Genomic DNA, 23,366 nt, shown 5'->3' on the forward strand with positions numbered 1-23,366 from the left:
TGGTACGCGGTATGAGTAAGTATCTAGATGTTCTGTGTGTGATTGCCGGATATATATGGGTAAGTACTCGTACTCGGATACTTATGATAAGCTGTCAAAATGGATTCATCGATATGTCAGCTCGCAGGATCCTTCGGGAGATCCGAGTGCCCTTCCCATTCCTGCCCATGCTGCTGGCACCCCTTCTGCTGCCTGGCTGCGAGACTGGCGAATGGGGCTTTATCTCTGGCCGCGAAAGGATTCACGTTGCTAGCGTTGCTTTGCGTTCATTCGAGGATCGAGGATCGCCTCGTGTGAATTCCAGGTCGCAGCAAGTATCTTCACAGGGCGAGCGCCCCCGATTCGAAATCTGGCGAATTGACAGCCGTCGGCCGTCGACCGTAGCAAGTGACCTGGTCTTTGACCGACGCATGCCAAGATGTTCTGCAAAAAATAGCGCGTGGAGATGACGCGGTTGACATTCTAGCTCACCATGTAAAGATGCATGTCACTTGTCACCAGAGAATGTTTGGAACCAGGATATTCCGGGTCCGACTCTGCCCTGAATCAAGGCAAGAGAGCGTATGACCCGGAGGCAGGGGCGACGACGATCCCGCCCCGACTCTACCCTTAAAATAGGACAAAGGGGTCCGAGCAGCGGTGCTCGTGCTCCCGTTAGTGGCACCTGTTCGCCCGCAAGCTCCGCACACTTTGTACACTTTTAAACCTCCTGTCTATGTGCTTCGCCTTCCATTCATCAGTTGTCACCATCACTACTCTTCTTCTTCGTCTTCCTGTCTTATCTGTCTTTCGATCCCCAACGGGGCAGAAGATTCTGATATTCGTCCTGGTGACAACCGAATAGAACTCGCAAAACTGTCACTCAAACCTTCCTCCCCCACGCGGCTTTCCGCGCTCGCCGCCATGTCTTCTTTCCACCCCACACGCCGCGAGGTGCTCCTCGTCATCATCCTCACCCTTCTCATGGGTCTCTTCATGCAGTTTGATCTCTCCTTACGGTTCACGGACGCGTCCGGATCAGACTCTCTGCTAGGCTTCAAAGTCGGTTTTGGTAGAGGGGGACGATCAGAAGAATGGGACGAAGATGATCGACCGACGAAGACTGGCGATAAATGGTTGGAACATGTGGAATTGGGTGCTAAGCATGGAGGGTCCAACCAGATGACTGGGATGACGGATGCCAAGGTACGATGGGCAGAACAGGAGGGTGCACCTCGGACAGAAGTGTTAGCACACGCGCCAGGTGAGTGAAGAGTCATAAAGGCCGCCCTACCCTTGGAAGGATGGATTGCTGATGAAGATAGGATGGACAATCTTTGACCAGCTTTATCTGTACAACGGGACATGGTTCATCGTCACTGATAACCCTTCATCCATTCCATTGTTGAGATTAATGACTTCTACTGGGAAGGAAGTTTGGAATGATGAAGAATCTATATTGGGAAGGTGAGAGTCACCATCTTACAAGTGATCACAAGGATTTTGGCTTATGTCCCAGAGAACCTACGGAGAAAGATATGCGAATCATCTTCCCATCCGAGGCGAAGAAATTATGGGGTCAATCGGCTTCGCGGGTCGCAGGCACTACCATGCTGATCAACGATCCTAGTCAATTCTTAGATCACTACTACCAGTGAGTAGGAAAGATATCATCACTCATGAGTTACGCTGACAGGTAGCTTCGCTGCTGAACTCCTACTTGGGCTTTGGAAGACCTATGCTTCTCTGGATACTACCATCACCCCCAACGGCGTCACTCATCTCCCCTCACCTTCCCGAATGATCTTCCCCCACGTCGCAGCTGGTAAATGGAATGACTACGCCAAAATGAACTCTTTCATTTCCCGCGCCATTTTCCCTTCAATGTCATACGAATACGAAACCGACTTCCTTGACAGAGCCGACACTGGTCGTGCTTTCGCCTTTGAACGAGTGGTATTCGCCGACCGAGCCGCCTCTTTCCGTGGAGCCAACTTTCAAAAGACATGGCGTACAGCGAGTGAAGCGGTGACATTGCAAACTTCCAAATACTGGTGGACGCCCATAAGGAAAAATCTATTGGAGTTTGTTGGCGGAGGTAGATTGTATTTCGAAGAAGTGATGGGCGTCGGAGTGGAAGTTGGTGATGGTCGAAGTTCAGACGAGATTGATTTGATTGCTTTAGAGGAAGAAGAGGGTAGTGCGGAAGAGGAGAAAGAAGAAATGTTGGAGGAAATCAGTAGAAGCAAACAGGCGAAAAGTGGGAAACCGGTGATCACTTATGTCAGCAGACAAGAATGGGGTAGGAGAATGTTAAAGAAACAAAGTCATGAAAGTCTGGTGAGGGAGTTACAAGAATTGGAAAAGAAGTATGGATGGGAGGTGAATATCGTCTCAATGGATCAGTTGTCGAGGGATGAACAGATTAGGCTAGCAGCTAGAACAACGGTGAGTTTAAGTTATCATCGTTGCCACTCATCTCCGATGTCCTGCTGTCTTGCGGCCCCGCCAGATCATAGCTCAGCTGAACTCAAAATTTGTATACGATCCAACCCGGTTGACGCTAATCCTAGGTAATGCTCGGTGTACATGGAAATGGTCTCACCCATTTATTATGGATGAACGCCCAGAATCCTAGATCAACAGTGATCGAATTTTTCTATCCTGGTGGTTTTGCCGAAGACTACGAATTCACAGCGCGAGCTCTTGGTATCAAGCATTATGGAGTTTGGGACGATCAAGTGTTTACTGAACCTGATACTCCTCAGTTGGCTTACCCAGAGGGATTCCAGGGAAATGAAATACCTCTTAGTGAGTAGACGTCTCCTCATTTTTCATGTCTGCGTGATAGCATTGACATTACGTCGATGTCATGCTTGATCTAGTTAGAAGCTTACGATCAGATGGTAAAGTAGTCAGTGAACTTATCACTCAACGTCTTCTCGTGGAACGTCTCCCTGTTGTCAACTCGGAAGATGGAGATAAACGATCTGAGTCGGATGAATCAATAGGGTATTCGTAATCCACTCCCAACACCATTATCCCCTCCACCACACATTTCCTGCATTAGGGTTGTCACACTATCCGTCAATTCCATCATCAAACTTCAGAGCAAGTGAATAAGAGAACCGAAGAAGAATAAATCGAGTCGAGAGTGAAGAAGGTTACGAAACGGACGAAAAATCATCATAATCATTCTTCTCACCGTGTACATTACATACATTGGACAATTGTCATTTCTGAACCATAACTCGCCTTCGTATTCTAGGTATACATTGTACAAATACACAGTAGTTGACATATTGCATTAGATGCTCTACATGTGGTGGATACACAATTGATCCACTCTGTCTACACTAATCGTACCATCGGTTGGTTGATAGGACGTATTGAGAGAAGAGAGTGAAGCTGTAGAATGTGAAATGGTCAAGTAGTGGTGATACATACAATCTCATCCATGATTGCTACAATAAATATATAAGTGTCAATGATCACCACTCCCATATGCCCCTGGGCCATTCATCACCTACCAAACCTTCTCCTGCCTCTCGGTCAAACCTCTGTATCTCTTCAGGATCAAACAGTTTCTCGAAACATGACGTACCCGGATGTCGGTAATGCGCATAAGGATCTGAAGGGGAGAGAGAAAGACCGCAACGATAACAAAAATGAGAATGACAGCGATTACAAGTCATGTGATTACATCCGTGACTAGGGGTCAACATGCTGACTAGCCAGATCCATACCCCACATCATATCTTCTAATCATGAGGAATCGGGCCGAGCGATGACTGGATGAGAAAGTCCCTTTCTGAGAGGGCTCATTCTCAAGAGAGCAATGGAGAAGTAGAGACGGACTGGGATGGGAGATGGAAAAAGACCCAAAGCACAAACTCACCTCTTTTCAACCCTCACTCCACAACCTGAGCAAGGTCTCGTACGTGAATCTAACCACTGTTTATTCTCTTCGTCTTCCCTATACTGTCTGACCATTTTCTCCAAATTCATCTTTCCTCTCCTAATCTCCATCCTTCTTCTTTCTTCACTCCCTTCGGAATAACTCAGGTATTCCAACACTATCTCTGACGTCTTGGGGAAAGCACAAGGAAGATGAACACCATGCCATCCGTTCCCACAAAATAGACAGAAAGAATAATTACATTTCGGACATGATCGATATCTATCCCATCTGTCTTCGGAGTTGGCTGTAGGAGGAGGAGTCGGTAATTGATCCTCTTCCGTTTTCTCCGTTCTTGTAAGATCTGCCAGTCGAATAATACGTGGTCCAGAGACAACTGGAGTCGGTGTATCTTGGCTCGACTTAGGTGGAGGAGGAACAGGAGCTTGACATGATGACCGAGGACAAACAGTGTATGTCGGATCTATTTCTGCCTGACGTCTTTCACGAAGTTCTTGCCATCGTCTCTCTAGGTCTTCACCCACGACAGATCGTATGGTTCCTGAATCAATGTTATTGATGGAGGTCTCGCCATCGGATCGTGTGGCTCGGGTCTTGACGCATTGAGGACTGGGACATGAGACATTTATCAAAGATCCCTCGGTGATTGCTAAAGTCCAACATGAATTCAAGCATGGGGTACAGCTGGGCTATCAGCGGCTCATCTTACACATCTGTACCGTATACTAATACGTAAAAAGGTGATCGATGGGCGACGAGAAGACAAGAGGAAGAGAAGATGATGAAAAAAAATGGAGGGACAACTCACAAGATACAACCACAGGGTAGTCGAATGCATGATGTACCCATTCGGTTTTCGAAACAGATGGAGCATGAATAAGCAGTGGATTGAAACTCTGAATGGACCTGAGCTGCGTTGTGACTTTTGAGTAGGGTGTGAAAAGTTGATACGGGTATCATGGGCGGTACAGACAACCTATAGATTGTCAATCAAGTACATTTTCACCTTATAAAAACATTCCATATCTGGGTGAGAGTTGGCAAAAGTGACTTACTTCAAACGGCCATCCACCAAAAGTCCAAATTCTTCCAGAAAATCACCATTAGCCACCCAATCCCACCATCGGAAGATTACTTCCATCCCTTCCCCATCGGACACTTCCTCCCTCCACATCGTCGCCATCTTCCCAGCTATCTGACCACAGGTCTTGCGGCTAAGCCAAGAACATTGTTGCAGACTCGCTTTCATCCATATTGGTCTAGGAGGGGAATGAGCGGGGTAGTTGGCCGGAAGAAGGAGTCTTATTGTGATCGGGGGAAGGTGAGTCAGTTCGAGAGGCAGTGATGATGATATCGGAGAAGAGAGATCCGCCGGAGTGGCTGAGGGAAGGACTATGGGGATGGATAAGGTGATAATAATACCGGCCTTTTGGGAAGGGTTCGGGAGTACAGTAATCAGTTCGCCATATATGGACTGAGGGTTAGTGATTGAGCTTTACTATGAGAGCAATCAAAGAGATGCTTACTTGGAGAGTCAAAATTTCGTCTTGTTGACGGACCCGACATGACTCTAGAATGTCCGAGTGGGACATGATGGTGGGGGTGTCATATACGATGACGATGAGATGTCATGACAAGTCTTGCACTTGACGATTGCCCGTCGATGATTAGTGATACGGTGCAGTGGGCAACGGTTGCCGGTTGCCTTCAAGGTAGCGTACCTCTAAGTCAAATATAGTCAGTCACAAGTACGGAAGCTCGGAGGACGCTCCTACTTTACTTCCACGGTATGGCCACCGTTTATTTCTCGTCACTTTTTTGAGGGTTTTCTCCCTTCTGACTATGACACAATGCATGAGCCTATGTACAGAGGGTGTCAAAAGTCGCACCCTACATACACACATCGTATTGCCCGTTCACTTGTACTCAGCTCGCTCATATACTGGCCTTTCCCTTCCCCTCTCCTCCCCCATCGCAGTCTTAGGTCTTCCTGGAACATCCGACCGAAGAGAGAACGCGACTCTACTTACGAGTATTGTCGTCGAGATTCTGATTCCTGCAAGATTCCGTCTCGCTGACATGCTAATCCGCCAATGATTACTGATCCCCCCACGAACTGTGAACATACTCCCACGGCCCACATATCCTGTTCAGGAGTTAATGTATCATGTGTACTAATTGTACGTGTATCAGGTCAGGGGCACTGGCTTTCTGGAGTAGTCAGATCATAAATGCAGGACCGGCTGGGAGTCAATTCAGTACGGGCATGACTTCGGATCCGTCGGCCGTGGTACACTGCAACGGGATCAATGGCTACGTGACTACGGCAAAAGAAAACGGACGCTACCAAGACTACGAGGCCGACGATTGACAACCCATTCCTCCTCGGCTCAGCATGCGATCGCTGGCCCTGGAGATCTAATCATCAGCGAACTTTTTCACTCGGTAGCTTCCCGCCTTTGTGGTACCTGCCCGACGTCGCAATGACTTCACTTGACGAGCTCGACACCCTTTGATATCGTCTTTCCCCCTGCGTTCATCGGCATCGCCCCTCACTTACAGCGTTCCTCTTGCCATTTCTTACTCAGTACATACAGCTGCTAAAATCCCAATTCAGCAACAATTCAGCAACTGCTTGTCTCCGAGTAACGTAGCCAATTGCCGATCAAATGATCCCGTCCGCTATGGCGACGAACCTGACCGAGAGGTCACGCCAAACTTCAAATCGTCCCTCCCTATCCGTCTTAGCTCTTCCTCTTTCGCTCCCTCAATCTTGAGTAATGGTGCGGTGGCTTGTTGACGGGGATTCGGTCGGCCGGCGAGGGGTCAATTTAGCACGAGTAGACACTCAAGAAAAGGGAGCGCTCATATCATTTCAGTTTGTCACTTAAGGAGACCTCCTCGCCCAGTATCCCTCCAATCTAACTATTCTGCATGATGGGAAAGATGTCTATCCGTCTCTGGGGAATGGTCGTCCTGGCCAGCAGTGTGCTGGGGTTGTCAACCTACGATTATCTAGAGGTGGTCAAGAACTTTGCCGACAATTTACTGGCTCCAAAGAATATTGCGGTAGTCCAAAGCATCAACAGGTGAGTACCCTGTGCCCGTCGTACCAACGCGCCAGTAGAAGTGACCCGGGCTAACGAGTTGTAGTACTTTATTTGCAGATGACGTTGTTGGAACCGTCGATGGTAACTTTTTCGTATAATACAGGCGTTATACCTCTCGCTAATGTCAGTGTCTACAAAGTATGTTTCCAACTAGTGTAAGATTGCAGTCGATACGTCAGCTGACCGCGCTCCAAGTTTCGACGGCAATGAATTGGCCACGTAAGTCCGCATTGCACATTTTTCTACGCTGTTTGTGAACGGTGCAGAGAATCGAGAGTGAATGCTGACGAATCAGAGAATACGTGAGCGTTCGATTATGAGTCAAGAGTTTTCGACTGAGTCTAACAGTTGTTTGGCTTATTCGTCAATACAGCGCGTGATCCCACCGACCCGTCGCCTTTTGGCTCCCCCATTGCGTACAATGTAAGCTGGCTGACCCCGCCACGACAGGAGGTCGACACTCATCATCAGATCACAGCGACTGCAGTGCAGCATAACACGGTCGCCGCCTCTATCAAGTTCGAATGTACGTGGTTTGTGTAGAAAGTTCGCCCTCAATTGATCTTCCAGACTACTACGGCTCTTTGAACAGGACGTTCCCCATTCAGGTCAGTGACGACCGACTAGCCTCATTTGTGCTGATCGCTCCGATTGACGTATGGTTCACCATCAACGAACAGCGTCAGGTCCAACAGTACGCCTAGTCATATCCTTAGTTAGGGAACATCATGCTCACTGGCTCCAGATACGACGTCTCTCTTCGGCGGTGGGCATGGGTGAGTCTTCTTCCGCGAGGCGGACCACGGAACTGATGCGAAGGCTGCTGATTACATCACTCCGTTGGTATCTCTTTCTCTCATACCCGTGTTGTTCAGCAGGACCAAATCTGTCGAATGACTCAGGTCCCCTCCTTCCGTATCGCTCACACTACAGGCAGCTCATACCCCACATGGCCCAGAGGGCGAAAGGAGATTCCACTAACGCCACATTGATCCTCCAACAATACCTCGCTCAATCGGTTTGCGATGCTACGGTGATCTATTGTAATGGTTCCAATCAGCAATATGATTCTTACGATACCTGTATGGACTTTGTGACGTCAGTGCCCATTGGGCAGGCCTATCGGTGAGTCGAGAGGTCCGATGAGGGATTCGAGAGCTCACTTTCAGGGCAGGGGGTGAGACAACTGTCAGCAGCTTGTCCTTGGTGTCACTGATACTCAGAGAACAATCTTGTCTGCAGGCATTTGCATGTGCCCATGGCTCCGCTCAGACCAACAGTTCATTGTCCTCATCTGGGCCTGACCGGCGGAGGAATGTGCATTGACAGGTGAGTAGCAGCAGTACACTCTCCAAATTCCCCTACCTCAAAACTTGCCTTCGCCTAGCTTGTTATAACCGGACCAACATTCCAGTCAGGTTCTCCAGCTCCAGCTCAATACAGGACATCAGCTGACCCAAAGGGATTACAACTAGGTCGTATTAGATTCTCACTTCCCGGCGGGATTCGTAGCTCCCAAATTTGTCACTCCGGAGAACCAGGACGAAGTGGGGAATCTGGCGGTCACTAATGACACTCCTCTCCCGTCTGTGCTGGGTATATTCCTGATCCCAGTCTTCACGATTTGAGTAGAGATGATGACGCCTAGAAATCTCTCTGTCCCAGCTCGACGAACACACGTGGGATCCCACATTCTACCCGATAGCAGTTTTCGGTAAGTGAATGTATCTGGCAGGACCGCCACTGAGTGTCTAGGGTACATGTTACTGTATTATGTCGCTGCGAAAGTAATCTACCGGTTCTACACCCTCAAGAACGGAGTATTTGAACAGCTCTCTTTACAGAACCAACAGAACGTGGTCGTGTGTAAGTCATTCCAAGATTACTTCGTACCCAATACACAGGTGCACATTCATGTCTATGTATTCGATGATTCGTTCACGACTGACATCTGAACAGATACTCTAAGTTTCATCGTTACAACTATCGCGCTGGGCCTTCAATTGGCGGCCACTCCAGCATTTGCTGGTCACTATTCTCTAACAGGTGTGGGATCCCTTCGGACAGCAGGAACACTCATCTCGAGTCTGTACTGTTTCGAGCTTGTCTACCGGCTTCATATGCGTCTTCCTGTGTGAGTTGGATCACTTTTCCCTTTCGTCCGTCCTCATCCGTTCCCCGGTCGACCTGATCATAGGAGTACTTGTGGGCAAGTCCGAGTTGACATGCTGACAGACAGGATTGCGCATCATTTTCTCACCATCCTCGCTATTTCTCTCAGTTGGACCCTGTTCGAAAACACGCAAAGCATGTCGTTCTACGTCTCTGCTATCATATGGTCTGTCTTGCCCCTGCTTCATGTGTAATCACTAACAGACAGGTTGTTTTACGCAACCACCGATCAACTTACCTTTGTGGGCCTTCTTGGATGTTTGTCAATTCCCTGTTCCTCATGACTGTGCTGATCAGGAGATCGACTCGAATGGCCTGTCCAACACACTGCGTTCCTACTCCAAATTGCCGCCGTGCAAAGTCTTGTCATCAAGGTTGGTGAGAACAATTGTTTCATGACGGTGCTGATAAATAGGCTGTGTCCACCCTCTCCCTTCCTGTGTATTGGGCCGTCAAGCAGAAGACAATCTACAGACCCATTGATGCTGTTTGGGCAGTCTCCCTCTGGGTTGTGGCCTGTGCCCTTCTCTTGATTCAGCTGTACGTCTTTCATTCACACCAGTCCGTCATCACCGCTATTGGCCAAGAACTGATCACGTAGCTGGGCCTCCTTCGCTACTTGGACCATAAGTCACAGCGCACTCTCCCGTCCTCGTGGACATGTTCATCTCGCCGATGATTAGAGGGAATGGCCAGCAAGCTGCTTGCACCTCGATTCACCTAAGAGCCTCACTTGTACATATCTGTACTTCAAACAGTGCACGAACGAAGCGACTCACACGCCTGCAATGTTATGAGCCACACTCCTACTATGCATACGTTTTTAAACACCTTCCAGTTCACTTACTCGTAGCACAAACTCGTATGCGGGGACGACTAAATTCGCCGACTTTTTTTCAGTATTCTTCCAAAAACCGTCAAAAGTGGAGGTTCACATGGTGACTCCTGAGATTTATGATCCCAGCAAAGATGCAACGCGTTGCAACGACTTTGGCATCAAGCACAGCACTTGACGCCCCCTCTTCCCTCTATAACTTCCTTATCATCACTCAATCATCATGGACCATGCCCCTGCGTCGGCAAAGGCTCCATCACCGTTCCACCGACGCAATAATGACAGCCACAGCCCGCGCCCGGTCATTGTCATTCCTCCTCCGTCTCCGCTCCAACCTCCTTCCTACGTTTTTCGCTTCACCCCATCCTCCAATCGCCCATCTGTTCTCTTTCCGATCTCATAAATTGACCTCCATACTGATGTCGCAAATGAGCAGAAAGATCTCCCCCAGGCCACAGGGATCTTTCCAGAATGCTGACGAATGACAAAATGACGCGCTCCTCTTCTACCCTGGCAACGAGGGTGATGGCCAGCCCTCAGTCACACGCTAGTGCCTTGATGTCCCTCCCTTCTCCGATGGTCGCACAGTCCCTCTATACTCTCTCCACTTTCAGAAATGGACGACCTCGTCGACCGGGGACGAGCTGAAAGGATGAAAAGTGTGCAAGGAAAGGGGTCGTACTGATACATATCCTTCTTTGACGTTTACTCTCACACTTGACGGATGCCTTGAACCCTTTCAACGCCGGTCATACAGAGACTAGTGGCTCATTAATACCTTCGCTTGCATTACCCATCATCTTTCGACAGATCGACAACCATCGTGTTACCGCGTATCTTCGCAGTACCAGGGGTCAGAGAGGAGCATCAAAATCCAGCTCCACTCTGAGACAGGTCAAGCAAGAGAGGAAGTCGACCAGGCAAGAAGATCAACCGGCTCGGGAGCGAGGTTCAGAGCTCATACGAGCCCTGTTCTATCGCCTCGTGTGAAGTTCGTCGTCGTGCGGTCCCTGTGACCTGTAATTATTGATCTTGTCTATTTAAGGGGGCTACCAGAAGATCCATCGTTCTCTCGAATCTGTGAGGCTGTGAAGTTCTGTGAAGAATGCGAACCATCTCGATTGGGCTTTGGGGAGGACTCTTGCTGGCCTCGGGCGTGTTAAGCCTGTCGAGCTTCGATTTTGTGGAAATAGTCAAGACCTTTGCGGACAACATTTTGGCTCCCAGCAATATCAAGGTGGCACAGAGCATAAATAGGTGAGTCGTCTAATCACCCTTGAGGTGCATCTGAGGAAGGTCGCTGATTGGACAAAGCACCTTGTTCGCCGAGGACGTCTCTGGTACGGTCGATGGTAAGTAACCAATTAGTCCGCATTGACTTGTTGCTCATATCAGTGTCTGCGAAGTATGTCTGAAATTATGTCGTGTCATCCGAATCGAGCAGCTGACGAACCCCAGTTTTGATGGTCGAGAACTGTCTACGTGAGTTCAGTGGCAGTGTACTTTCTGTGAAACATGACTGACGCAGTAGAGAATATGTCAGCCTTCGTGCCTCTTCTGTAAATGAGACTAACCTATCAGCTTTTTGGGCTATTTGTCAATACTGCCAGCGACCCAAATGACCCATCACCACTCGGCTCTCCTATCTCGTATAATGTGAGTAACGCTCCTCGATGGGCATGTGGAAGTTGACGAATAGGTCACTGCTTTGGCCGTGGAACATAACACCGTAGCGACTTCTGTCAAATTTGAATGTACGTAGGTGCTTTCTGACGAAACCCAGCTTACAATTCAGTTTTCTATCCGGCCCTGGGGGTCTCGTTCCCAATCCAGGTGAGCATCTAGCACGAGACGCCAAGTCTGTGACAGTTTGGCTAAGCTTCAGATCGACGCGTGGTTCACTATCAATGAAGAGGGGCAAATTGAACAGTCAGTAGAACAAGGGCTTCGGCCCGCTTTATAAAGCTGATCCAACCTAGATATGACGCTTCTTTCCGGCGCTGGGCATGGGTGAGTTTTCAATTCACTGAGTGTCCCATCAGCGGCTTGAAGCTTTAGCCCGGGTTAGAAGCTGATCGGCAGGCAACCGATATCATCATTCCGTTCGTTTCTCATCCCTGTTTCAATCATCCAAAAGCTGTATGGGAAAAGATATCATAGACTGACATCGAAGCATGCTGATACCTCACATGGCTCAGAGGGCCAATGTGTCCTCGTCAAGTAACAGTACCTTTATCCTCCAGCAATATCTCGCACATAAGGTCTGCAACGCCAGTGCGGCTTACTGTACCGGGTCCAATAAGCAATACGACTCATACGATGACTGCTTAGACTTTGTGACTTCTGTTCCTATCGGGCAGTTTTACCGGTGAGTGGACCATCCATCGGTCGATTCGAAATCAGAGCTGATGGACAGTATGGGAGGTGAGAGCCTTATCAGATAGCATTGTAGCTTAGACTGATCGCCAGAGGATAACCTCGTGTGCAGACATCTACACGTGCCCATGATACCCCTGAGACCGGCCGTTCATTGTCCTCATATAGGTCGGACTGGAGGGGATATGTGTATAGACAGGTGAGCATCGATTTCTCTTATACTCTTATCCTCTCTCTCAGCTCGACTCTGCTGGGACAATGCAAGTCTGCTCTTCCTTCGACATGTCGAATCAGGATGAAGATCTGTACTTGTACTGCAGCTCACACCCAGGAATTATAATGAGACTGTCCTTGAATCCCATTTCCCGACTGGTTTCCTAGCTCCTAAATTTGTCACGCCGGAAAACAAAGTGGAGATCGGAGATGTGTATGCAGCCAGTGGTTCGGCATTGCCATCCAGTTTAGGTGCGTTCACTAGCCCCGATGATTGTGTTCGATACACTGACAAAGGCAGAATTGTCCTTGTCAGGCCTTGACGAACATTCATGGGACCCCACCTTGTACCCTATTGCATTGTTAGGTGAGCCTCATCGCGATATGGAGGGCCAGCTTGACAGCTAGGCTTACTGTTGTTTTATTATGTTGTGGCGAATGTAATACATCGGTAAGGATCACCCCCTCATCGGCAGACTCTGAGTTGACGAGTAGACTTTACTTCTGGAAAGATGAAGTTTTCGCCCAGTTGTCTCTTGAATATCAAAAGAATGTTGTTGTTTGTGAGTCCTTCAACAACCCATACGTCTATCTTCTGTAGCTCGCAGACTATGCTGGACTTTTGTGGGAAAATCGCGTGTGTCGCTCATCTTACAGATACCATGAATACAATCTTCACAGCCATCGCGCTTGCGCTTCAGTTGGCGTCGACTCCAGCTTTTGCAGGTCATTACACTTTATGGGGCCTGCGCTGTCTTCGGACGGCAGGTACCATTATTTCGAGTCTATACTGCTTCGAACTCATCCATCGACTTCACATGCGTATCCCTATGTAAGTCATGTCCGCCCTCGCCTTGTCTTGACTTAGTCTAAATTCGTTTGTTACTATCGACTACCTACCCGTAGAGCTCTACACAAGAGTTTTCGTCTCTTTGGATTCTTTCATTGACCAATAGGATCATCCATCATTTCCTCACTATCATAGCTATATCCTTCACTGTGACGATGTTCGAATACACCGAAAGCATGTCATTTTTCATCTCGGCTGTCATATGGTAAGTCCTTTCTCTCCCTCTCTGTTCATCTCTTCTTCAACTGACGAATCAGGTTATTCCAAGCTACCACCGAGCAATTTACTTTCATCGGTCTTCTGGGGTGTATGTTTCACCATCATGGACGACGACTTCATAGACTGACGAGTAGACCGATTGGAATGGCGTGTCCGGACTACATCTTCATTACTCAAACTCGCTTCAGTCCAAAGTCTCCTCACAAAGGTATGTGCCACAATGGGAACGTTGATGTGGTTGAGCTGATCAACAAGTCTGCTTCTGCCATTGCTTTACTGGTATTTTGGGGACTGAAACAGAGGACAATGTACAGACCAATAGATGTAGTGTGGACGGCGTTACTTTGGTTTGTCGCTATTGGACTTCTACTCACTCAGCTGTATGTGTCTGTCCTTTTTTCATTTCCCCTGCGACCCTTCTCAATATACATGTGTCGTCCTTCCACATCTCCAACGTCATCAGCTGTTAGATTTCATTCTCTTATCACATAAGCCTAAGTTAGCATTTCAAGCTGGACCTGATGATCTGTCTGAGACGATAGATCACTCCTCTGACCAAATAGATGGGGCTCCTACGTCACATGGATGATCGGTCATCGAGTTCTCTCCCGTCATCCCCGTCTTCAGCCAGGTTCCATCCACCCTTCCTCGCTTGACATTTACCGAAACCTTGCTAAACGTAAACCATCGCAATCGAGCGTATCAATGACCCTAGCCGATGCTCCCAGCAGTTTTTCTCCTACTCTCACCAGTCATCGTTCTCCCCGAAGGGAAAAATGGCATATGTCAAATTCCAACTCCCCCGGTCAAAGTGAACAAGATAAGAAAATGAGTTTCAAAGAAGCTCTACGGTCTTCCGTTACGGACAATTCACCGGACAAGTCCGTTCTACCAACCACAGAACGTACCTCGCTCTCTCAACCTGACTTTTCTGTTCCCCGGACTAGTTGGAGAAGAGAGTCGTTAGTATACCCTCAACCCTCTGCAGTTCTTGAGCGGACAATTGGAGAACAGCGGGTTTCTTATCCACCTACTCAAGTTGCCCTAGATACTTCTGAAAAGGTCCGTTCTTTTTTACCCCGAAAAGAAATTCAAGATGAAGAGATGGGGATGGATGAGGAAGAACGACAGACTTTTGAAGTTGAACGTGACTTGGCTCGACGTCAGACACTTGACATTCTCAGTCCTCTTCCAATCTCTCCTTCCTCTCCAAAAGACGACCCTGATTCTCGCCCTACACAAAGTAGACCAATGTCAATATCATCACCCACAAAACCTCGGTATTACATTCCTCAAGGTGCCGCAAACATTTCCACTCCTCCTACCACCTCTCCGATCGAAAAAAGATTGACGATGGACTCTGTCCTCTCTCAAGTGGCTAAAAGACAATCTTTCCCAGTAGGTCCCACATGGAGATGGCCAATCGATACGACAAGAGAAAGAGAAAACGAGACGAAGCGTCTCAGTGAGAGGATCACATCACAGGGGGATAAGGGAGGTTTAGGTAAGGTATTGGCTGAATTAGGTCCGAAGAGTTATATGAAACCAATTCGCGATGAATCGACCACGAATTTGAACGAAGCGCCCTTAGGAGATAAGGTATCGACCGGTGGTGTTGAAGGAAATCTAGGTAGTTTGGAGAGGGAAAAGATGGAGAGGGTTCACGATTTAGGAGAAGGGACAAGAAGTAGACGTACGAGTTCACATAGTCGACGAACTGCTAGTGTGGGGACTTTGGGTACTCAGGGTACTTCTTCAGCAGGATTAGGAATGGATGATTTTGATAGAACTTGGTGAAAGGGTTTAAGTATACAGTATATATATATTTGAATTTCTATAGGACTAATTAACTTTTTTTGGATGTTGACCTACTAGCAATGTCTCTTCACAGGATATCAGATTGATACTATCTCACCTACAGGAGTCATATTGCCAGAACTCAATACATAAATGCTGAGAAGCATATCAATTTGTATGAGTAATTAATTCAGTGTTCATGGCCCTCAGTGGATCATACTATATGTTTTCGATGCATATCTGATGCTAGCATGCTATCAATCACCCCTCCTAAAACACAAGTAGGTCTCGAATCCCCGTTTGAAACGATAATGGATGTATGACACTTCGAAAGTGCAGGGATGAAATCACAACGGAACACACAAGATCCCGTGCAAAATTCGCTGAGAAGAGAGAAAAACCTGCTGAACTGGAGAATTGTTCCTACCGATGCAAATACTCAAGACACCTGCACCTGATCTTCCCCTTTTGACCTCGCCAAAGCTTCTTCCAAATCCCTCTGTTCCCTCTCCCTCCTCTGCTGATTAATCTCATCCAATATCTCCCCTGCCCCGTGAGTCCTCATTTCCCTAGCTAATTCTTCACCCAATCTCTCCGCTTGACGATACGATCCAACCTTTCTTTCGATAGACTTTACGACCTGACGATCTCCATCGAGGGATGTGACGCATGCTGTGAGTTTCAACATCGCAAAACGAGGTCTAATCTCGACGTTTTCTCCAGGAAGGGGGTAAGATGATGAAGGAGGTAAAAGTCCTGAGAAGTGAAGTGTGGGAGAAGAGGTTTCCAATTGTTCCGTTTTGTCTTTCCCGTTTACCCTCTTCTCCGATCCATTCTGTTGCTCCTGTTGCTGTTGGCTTCCAGATGGAGCATCAGGCATTTTTATCTCCTCCAAGACAGTCTCCACACCAACAGGAACCGAACAACCACCTTCTAAAACCCTCAATAAACCCCTTTCCGCTCCACATCGCCATTCAGTCTCCCAATGTCCTACTGATTTCAGAGCCTCACGGATTCTCGTATCCCCAACTCGAACTTCGACGGCTAGAGCACCTTGTCCGACGGCGTGATAGAGTTCTGGAGAAGAGAGATGGGAGGTGGTACGGGATGAAAGACCGAGGCGTGTCAATCCGGATAAAGCGAGGATGAGAGCGGAGTAAGGTGAAGAGGGGTCGTCTAATTTACGGAATCGAGTGTTTCTGGAATTAGCAGATGTTTATGTCACATTTGGTCAAAACACCTCAGTTACTACGCCAACACTGGATCATGAACTTCCGGTAGGGAGACTGCTCTCTCTGACATTTGGTGATGGAAAGATAGGTCGGGAGGACGCCGACGAAGCGTTCTTCATAGGAGTTCCACACGTTCAGTCAACAGGTGAGACTCAGTAATGCAGAAATTGAGTGGGTGAATGTTCAATGAAAGGTCTGCAGATGAAGGGGGTACAGTCGGATGAATATCCCACGGCGACATCTTGTCGAGATCCGCGATGAATTAAAGAAAGCAAGCTCACAAATTGCCTCTCTTTTTGTCAGCTCTCATCCTAACACATACCGCCCCCTCCCCCTTCTGCTTCAAAGCGATAGACCCTTCAGCCCCAAATAACTTCATCTCCTCGCCTCTCCTTACCGCCTCGGCGCAGCCGAGCTGGGATCATGTTGAGTAGAAACATGAATCACTCACCATATCCTTAAATTCCAAATGTGGAAAAGCTCTCTTGAGCTGAGCCACCCTTCTCACACTTCCAGTACCTACCACACTCCCCTTCTCCAACTCTCCCAACCCCTTCTCAGTCCTTCCCATACGCATCACAAGTGCATCCCTAGGATCTTCTCTTTCCAAAATACAAGCAATCTCACAACCTTCTTTCAAAACCGTAGGGACGTCTTTAAGACTATGTACCAATAGATCCAATTCACCCGACAAGAGTCTAGCTTCAAGTTCGTCAGTCCATAGACTTTTGGCTGGTTGAGTAGATGAATAAGGTGAGAGTAGATGTAAAGGTGTAGTCTGGTTTCTGTCCCCTGCGGTGGACATGGAATCTATAACAAGAGGTAGGGAGGGAAATAGAGAGTGGAGGGCAGATTGAACGATATGAGTCTGGACCAGGGCGAGTTGAGATTTACGAGTACCGAGGATGATGGGCTTCAAAGTTTCATCGAGTGTGTTTGGGGTTGTAGGGATTTGGATAGTTGCGGAAGAGATGAGGTCGTCAGAAGGGGAGGGTGAGACGTTTTTGGGAGAAGAGGGAGATAGGACAGATGTCATTTTTGGATAGGCTGAACGACCTTGAGCTGTGGGGTTGGTAGTGTGAGGACAAGGCATGTCGAGTTACTAGACAGAATTGACAGTTTGCTTGTCGTGTGATATCTTGCTTGTATTCTCGGATGACTGGTGAATGTGACGATGAAAGAGAGCGGCCGAAGATAATTTCGAAATGAATATGTGGCTAGGCTCCTTTGGGCGAAGAGAGATCGACCAATGGCGATGCACCCTTTTGCCTATCTTGGTAAACTTACACCGTCGTCCTGACGACCAACGAAGGTGATGGACAACGATTCAATGATCAACGGAGCATCCAGTCGAAACTTGACGACGAGGCAGCATGCAACTAAGAAACGGAAATAATAATTCAGTGGCACATGGTATCCATTGGTAACTATCCATCACCCAGATTACGTCTAGGTATATGTCTTCCAGTCCATTCATCAAAGCGTCAAGAGGTCATAAACATGCACGAGCAGGCAGGAGAGAAGCGTGAGAGCAGGAGACAAAAGAGAGGAAGTGATTAACGACGGTTGATAGAAGCACCTTGACGGTGATAGGCTGCAATTTGTTCCAATTCGGTCTGCGTGTCAGAGCCGAGCGATACCGGTCATGAACTTGGCTCACCTCGAGTGACTTGATGGTAGTATGGGCATGCTCGAGGTCTTTGTTGAGTCGATCTCGTTCGGCGATGAGCTGTGCGTCAGCAGTCTTGGACAATTGAAGCAGACTGGGCAATGAAAGTCAAGGTGACAGTAAACCTACATGCTGCTCCCACTGCCTGAACCTCGCTTCTTCCACTTTGACCTGATCGGTGAACCTCCTTCGCAACTGCTCCTCTTCCTCTTTGAACTTGGGGTTGTCCAACTTCCTGACCTTGGGCTCGCCAAACTTGCGAGTTTCCATCTGAGCAAGACGATACGCCTCGTAATGCTGCTCCTCAGTCGTAGAGATGAGATCAAGCATGTATGTGCGGATGAGCAGGGAGCGTAATTTCTTGAAGTCACAGTGTTCGTCATTCTCGACTATGACCATCAGCATCTTCGAGGTATTCCCATTCACATGCCCATCTTCACACGATGAAGAAAAGGAATGGAGAGGAAGAGAGTAGGCAGCTTCACCGGCCTAAAAGAGAACCCACCTTCGGCAACACCCCACAAATACTCCCGACCCTTGACAACTCGACCGTCTGGTGTGGTCACATCATCGACACTTCCAATGATGGAGAAAGGCATGACGCTTTGCATCGCTCTAGCATGCTCTGCAGCAGTCTCATCCTCTGAATCAATGGGCGGAGTGTACACTCGGATCCCTTGAGCAGCGATCACTTCGCGTATCTCAAGCGTCAGTTATCTAGTGCCGAAAGCTCAGGTGAGCGCTCACGATCATCTTGCAGTTGTGGATCTCATCTGGAGTCATAGTGTCGGCTTTGGCAATGACCGGGATGAGGTTTACCCGGGTGCCTAGTTGTTTCATGATCTCCACGTCAAGAGGTTTGAGGCTGCTCCAGTCAGCAATGTTTCCTCGTCAGGGTTTGCAGGGTTTTGGAGAGAATCCAACAACGTTGGACGAAAGTACTCACGTGTGTCCAGTAGGTCGAACAAAGTAGATGCAAGCATGAACCCTCAAATCTTGCTTTTCGCGACGGTGGGGTTGTTGTTCTTGACGCATGTACGACTCGTGTTGATCATCAATGAAGTCAATAATGGGACTCCAGCTACATCGATAAGCCCCGTATCTCCCCGATGAGTTGACGATTTAGCTCACCTATCCTTATTGTTGACATAGTCGCCGAAACCGGGTGTGTCAATGACTGTCAGCTGATTGTCAGCTCCTGATGCGCCAGGGCAGATGTTGCTCACCTTGATAGTGAAGTCGCGTTCTTCGAGGAATGCTTTGATGATTTCGATCTCTGTCGTCTTGTCCATCTGCTTGGCATGTCTGCTAATAAGCACGTATCGTGGGTTTCTGTTGAGCAAGGGGTGGGGGGAAAGGGGAGAAAGATGGGGAGAAGCGTCGTCATGAACATAGATAGGAAGAGGTATGAGGGCGTGTCTTCAGACATGGGGGATAGAGACAACCACCCACCGATTCAGATAGTTTCTCGGAGCACAAATCTCAGTAGCAAAAAGAGTGTTGATCAGAGTCGTCTTTCCTAACCCTGATTCGCCTGCCGTATCACAGCCCGCTCAACCCGGTATGTAGGAAGGGGACCTACCTACGACCATGACAGTGAAGTGGGCTCCATGTTGGTTGACGATCTTATGACGCTACATGGTTAGTGCCATACTCTCAGATGATTGACTCGATAGCTGAAAGCGTAGGGAGAGGACGAACCTGGTTGGGGAGACTGCGAGTCAGTGAACATCCTCAGTAGAGAAAAAGGGACTAACTTGGCTATACCGATTCCTGACATGATGACAGTCAAAAGAGTGGAGGCGCTGAATCAGGTAGACAAGAGGATAAAGTGTGGAGTATGAGAAAGAAGGAGAGAGTGAGAGGAAGGAATGTGGAAAAGAAAAGAGAGTAAGAGTGGTGGTGGTGGTGGTCCAAGCGTTGGATGGCAGAGAAGTTGGGGGGTCAAAGCGCGTGTAATAGGGCGTCGAGGATGCATATACTGCTAGATGCCTCGATGCATTCTCAAAACTGGTTGGATGGTCTATATTGCCGCCTGCAGCTCCAAGATCCAGGGTCTAATCTCCCACACTTACGGGAAGATCTTTCCCCTATGTCAAAGACACATGTGCGACACGTAGACGCTGTCTCTCCTTATCAGGAAAAAGGTCGTGCAAGCATTCCGATCCATGTCCCTGTCTTCGTGATTGTATCATCTCCATATGTCACCCTCAAACTCCTATCGCTACAACTTCCTGCCGCCCGGCCTTGAACATCCCGATATTCCTCTCTCTTATAGGTAAATCGCCTACTCGTCTGTCTTCCCTGGGGGTTTGCCGCAGGGTTGTAACATCCTCTGTTCCGTTAGCTAGATCCATGGGGGTCCTTGGATCCTTGGATGACCGACCTCTATCAATTCAAACCTTTCCCTCGCTTGACATTCTCCGTCGGCTATGGCCACGTAAGCTAGTAAAGATGGATGACCAACGATAGAAGACAGGGTGTCACGGTGTTGATGGGTGAGCCATTCACTAGAGGTCAGTTAGACTGTCAACAAAGAAGGAAAACTGACTATTTTGTGGTATCTGCATGCCCTGTGCCCGTATATCTAGCATGGACTTGTGGTCAGCTCAGCAGGCGTCCTCATATCTTTTCGGCCGTGTTACTCTTCTGCCGTATTGAGAAGGTGGTTCCACAGGAAAAGATCGGGTTGATTATCAGCGATATGATAGAGAACTCACGTTGCTCGAGTTGGGTGTTTTGTGTATATCTCAACTCTGAAGACTGTTGTGTCAGCTGTTAGCATAGCGGGCCGTTGAACGGGGACACTCACCATATTGGATTGTGCGTCACCAGTGGCCACAGTGGACAGAAGGAAGGGGTGAGAGAAGGGGAAAGGCGTTGAACCAGCTGCCACACTTCCACATTGTACCAAAGTGCCGAATCTCCGGTCCTTCTCTCCCTTTCCCTTGTCCAGACGTGAAGCTTGAACTACAATCCTCGAAGCCTAGGAGCACACTCTCGGCATCACATTATCATCTCTTCTCAGCATTCGGGAGCTCTCCTGATATCATTTATCACGTTTTGCTAGTCACTAGGCCAGATCTAATTGTTCAATCATCACTTCATCCTCGTCTCTTCACTACAGCCACATCGATATCGCTCAAAGTTGACCCCTTGTCAGAGGTGTCATGAACCGTCCAGCCGGTGAGCCATATTCTCAACGATCTGCTATGGCAGCTGATGATCTTGCAGCCGCTCCCACACGACCTCTCAATTCCTTACCAGCCTATCGGCCAACGAGTGGGCAACCTCAAGCGCCCATGTTCTACGCGACGGCAGGACAACAAACTACCCCACTACCACAACCAGCAAGCAGGAATGCTTCTGCTCCTACCCCACAACAATCGGGTTTCCCGTCTGGTGTAACGGGTATGGGAAGAGTAGGTCCACCAGGCTTCGCCGCAAGAGGAGCGGGTCAGTTCTTCTTCTCCTTTATCTTCCATCTCTTCTGTCCTTCAATCGGCGCGTCCTCCCTCAGGGACTTTCGAAGAGGTCAGAGACACTGATGAGTCCAGACCTGAATGATTTCCCTGCTCTAGGATCACAACCTACACAATCATCTTCCTCAAGTTACATGACCCAAACGCAACCCTCCCAACCTAACACGTCCACCCAACATCCTCACCTACAACAACAAATGTTCCTCCCCCAACAAGCCAACTTGGTACCTCCGCCAGGTATATCTGGTCCGATAGGACAAACTCAAATGAACGGAGCGATAGGACAAGCATCTCGGGGGGAAGATTTCCCAGCGTTAGGTGGTGCAACAGGGGCGCTGGGGCCTGTGGGCAGTGGAGGAGAAGTAAAGGATAGGGTCTGTCATCACCAGTTGTCTGAGTGGGCCTGTGTTGATATTGCCAGACAACAGGTTTTCGTCCAATGAATGTCACACCTTCTTCTCCTTCTCACTCCATGGTCAACGGTGGTAATGGACACGCGGAATCAATAGCACCCTCCAATCCCCCACCGAGGGCTGCAAACCTACCCGTGTCTGCCAGTGAACCATTATGGCCTCGGAAACCATCAAGACCACAAGAACCAATAGTTCGACCTGTCCAACAAGTGTTTCAAAGTCCCGTCGATAATTGGGACTTGAAGTCTATGTTGATGAACATACGAGCGTATTCGGGTCATGGAGATAAGGGAGATTTGATGTTTGGAGTAGATCTCGGCGATCTGGGTATAAATGTCGAGTCAACGTCAGTCTCTCATGGCCCTCAAGATTCTCCTGCCCCACTCTTCTCTGCTCCTGTATCTTTATCTTTTCCGGTTCTGTCACGAGACAATGTGCCAACGAGCTGACGCTTCAGCGAACCATTATATCCCAATTTCGTAACTCCATGGACAGATCCAAGAGACAGAACCGAACCTTTCCGAGTAGAAGAATCATGGCATACACCAGCCTGCTACCATGTCACCGCCAAACCCATCGAAACCAAACTCGGAGAAGTGGCCGACGAAACCCTCTTCTACATCTTCTATTCCCAACCGCAAGACGTCGTCCAACTTCAAGTCGCATTCGAACTTTATCACAATCGTGGTTGGCGATATCACATGGAATTACGATTATGGTTCACCTCCGAACAACTCGCCGCAGTTGATCTTCGTTCATTGGACAAGAGTCATTCAAATCCCATCCAAGGTCCTTTCACCCTTCACGATCCGAACACTTTACGAACCACCTCGACGGATGAGAGTTGGGTCATCGATGCTAACTTGCTCGAGATCACACGTCCTGCAGCGGTGGCCATCGAAGAGAGCTTGAAGAGGGAAGCGGCGCGGAGTCCCAACGGGAGCGTCACAAGTGGATCGGGGAGTCTAATGAGCAGTGTGATGGGTGCGGGATACGGACAAATGCAGGTCACGCGATAGTTGCTGAGAACTGAAGCTATTGTTTCAGGTGGGTAGGCCAGTAGGGGAGATAGCATGCCATCATTTCCACATGTGTCTCGT

At 48.5% G+C, this 23,366-nt stretch overlaps 8 protein-coding genes across 8 annotated transcripts; 4 read left to right on the forward strand and 4 right to left on the reverse strand.

The window, feature by feature from the left end:
* Window positions 1-903: 903 nt before the first annotated feature.
* TREMEDRAFT_41962 (uncharacterized protein) lies at window positions 904-3,218 on the forward strand (the record flags this gene model as incomplete). The annotated part of the gene is made up of 6 exons (XM_007000912.1): window positions 904-1,243; window positions 1,305-1,446; window positions 1,499-1,633; window positions 1,680-2,427; window positions 2,553-2,790; window positions 2,883-3,218. 6 exons carry the CDS (start codon window positions 904-906, stop codon window positions 2,999-3,001), a joined length of 1,722 nt encoding a protein of 573 aa, XP_007000974.1. The 3' UTR covers window positions 3,002-3,218.
* Window positions 3,219-3,470: 252 nt separating this feature from the next.
* TREMEDRAFT_24487 (uncharacterized protein) lies at window positions 3,471-5,490 on the reverse strand (the record flags this gene model as incomplete). Its single annotated transcript, XM_007000441.1, has 5 exons — window positions 3,471-3,690; window positions 3,878-4,582; window positions 4,707-4,874; window positions 4,954-5,372; window positions 5,425-5,490. 5 exons carry the CDS (start codon window positions 5,488-5,490, stop codon window positions 3,471-3,473), a joined length of 1,578 nt encoding a protein of 525 aa, XP_007000503.1.
* Window positions 5,491-6,865: 1,375 nt separating this feature from the next.
* TREMEDRAFT_24699 (uncharacterized protein) lies at window positions 6,866-11,860 on the forward strand (the record flags this gene model as incomplete). The annotated part of the gene is made up of 6 exons (XM_007000470.1): window positions 6,866-6,987; window positions 11,330-11,360; window positions 11,457-11,497; window positions 11,584-11,671; window positions 11,715-11,769; window positions 11,811-11,860. The coding sequence occupies 6 exons, from the start codon at window positions 6,866-6,868 to the stop codon at window positions 11,858-11,860; spliced, it is 387 nt and encodes a 128-aa protein (XP_007000532.1).
* Window positions 11,861-13,561: 1,701 nt separating this feature from the next.
* TREMEDRAFT_25944 (uncharacterized protein) lies at window positions 13,562-13,920 on the forward strand (the record flags this gene model as incomplete). The annotated part of the gene is made up of 3 exons (XM_007000628.1): window positions 13,562-13,659; window positions 13,712-13,761; window positions 13,808-13,920. Coding segments are annotated over 3 exons (261 nt in total), but the record flags the coding sequence as incomplete, so codon positions are not given.
* Window positions 13,921-15,936: 2,016 nt separating this feature from the next.
* TREMEDRAFT_15236 (uncharacterized protein) lies at window positions 15,937-17,516 on the reverse strand (the record flags this gene model as incomplete). The annotated part of the gene is made up of 3 exons (XM_007000352.1): window positions 15,937-16,669; window positions 16,984-16,994; window positions 17,154-17,516. Coding segments are annotated over 3 exons (1,107 nt in total), but the record flags the coding sequence as incomplete, so codon positions are not given.
* A 742-nt stretch (window positions 17,517-18,258) lies between these two features.
* Window positions 18,259-20,151, reverse strand: TREMEDRAFT_67045 (uncharacterized protein; the record flags this gene model as incomplete). Its single annotated transcript, XM_007001851.1, has 12 exons — window positions 18,259-18,318; window positions 18,363-18,431; window positions 18,501-18,760; window positions 18,877-19,072; window positions 19,119-19,236; window positions 19,318-19,452; window positions 19,503-19,555; window positions 19,598-19,676; window positions 19,824-19,905; window positions 19,954-20,005; window positions 20,073-20,085; window positions 20,129-20,151. The coding sequence occupies 12 exons, from the start codon at window positions 20,149-20,151 to the stop codon at window positions 18,259-18,261; spliced, it is 1,140 nt and encodes a 379-aa protein (XP_007001913.1).
* A 507-nt stretch (window positions 20,152-20,658) lies between these two features.
* On the reverse strand, window positions 20,659-21,137 carry TREMEDRAFT_26789 (uncharacterized protein; the record flags this gene model as incomplete). The annotated part of the gene is made up of 4 exons (XM_007000731.1): window positions 20,659-20,706; window positions 20,758-20,881; window positions 20,923-20,968; window positions 21,092-21,137. Coding segments are annotated over 4 exons (264 nt in total), but the record flags the coding sequence as incomplete, so codon positions are not given.
* A 536-nt stretch (window positions 21,138-21,673) lies between these two features.
* Window positions 21,674-23,360, forward strand: TREMEDRAFT_36926 (uncharacterized protein; the record flags this gene model as incomplete). Its single annotated transcript, XM_007000796.1, has 4 exons — window positions 21,674-21,768; window positions 21,906-22,231; window positions 22,282-22,612; window positions 22,724-23,360. 4 exons carry the CDS (start codon window positions 21,674-21,676, stop codon window positions 23,283-23,285), a joined length of 1,314 nt encoding a protein of 437 aa, XP_007000858.1. The 3' UTR covers window positions 23,286-23,360.
* Between the last annotated feature and the right edge of the window lie 6 nt (window positions 23,361-23,366).

Source organism: Tremella mesenterica, assembly GCF_000271645.1.
Source record: "Tremella mesenterica DSM 1558 unplaced genomic scaffold TREMEscaffold_1, whole genome shotgun sequence".
In the NCBI taxonomy this organism is placed as follows: domain Eukaryota; kingdom Fungi; phylum Basidiomycota; class Tremellomycetes; order Tremellales; family Tremellaceae; genus Tremella; species Tremella mesenterica.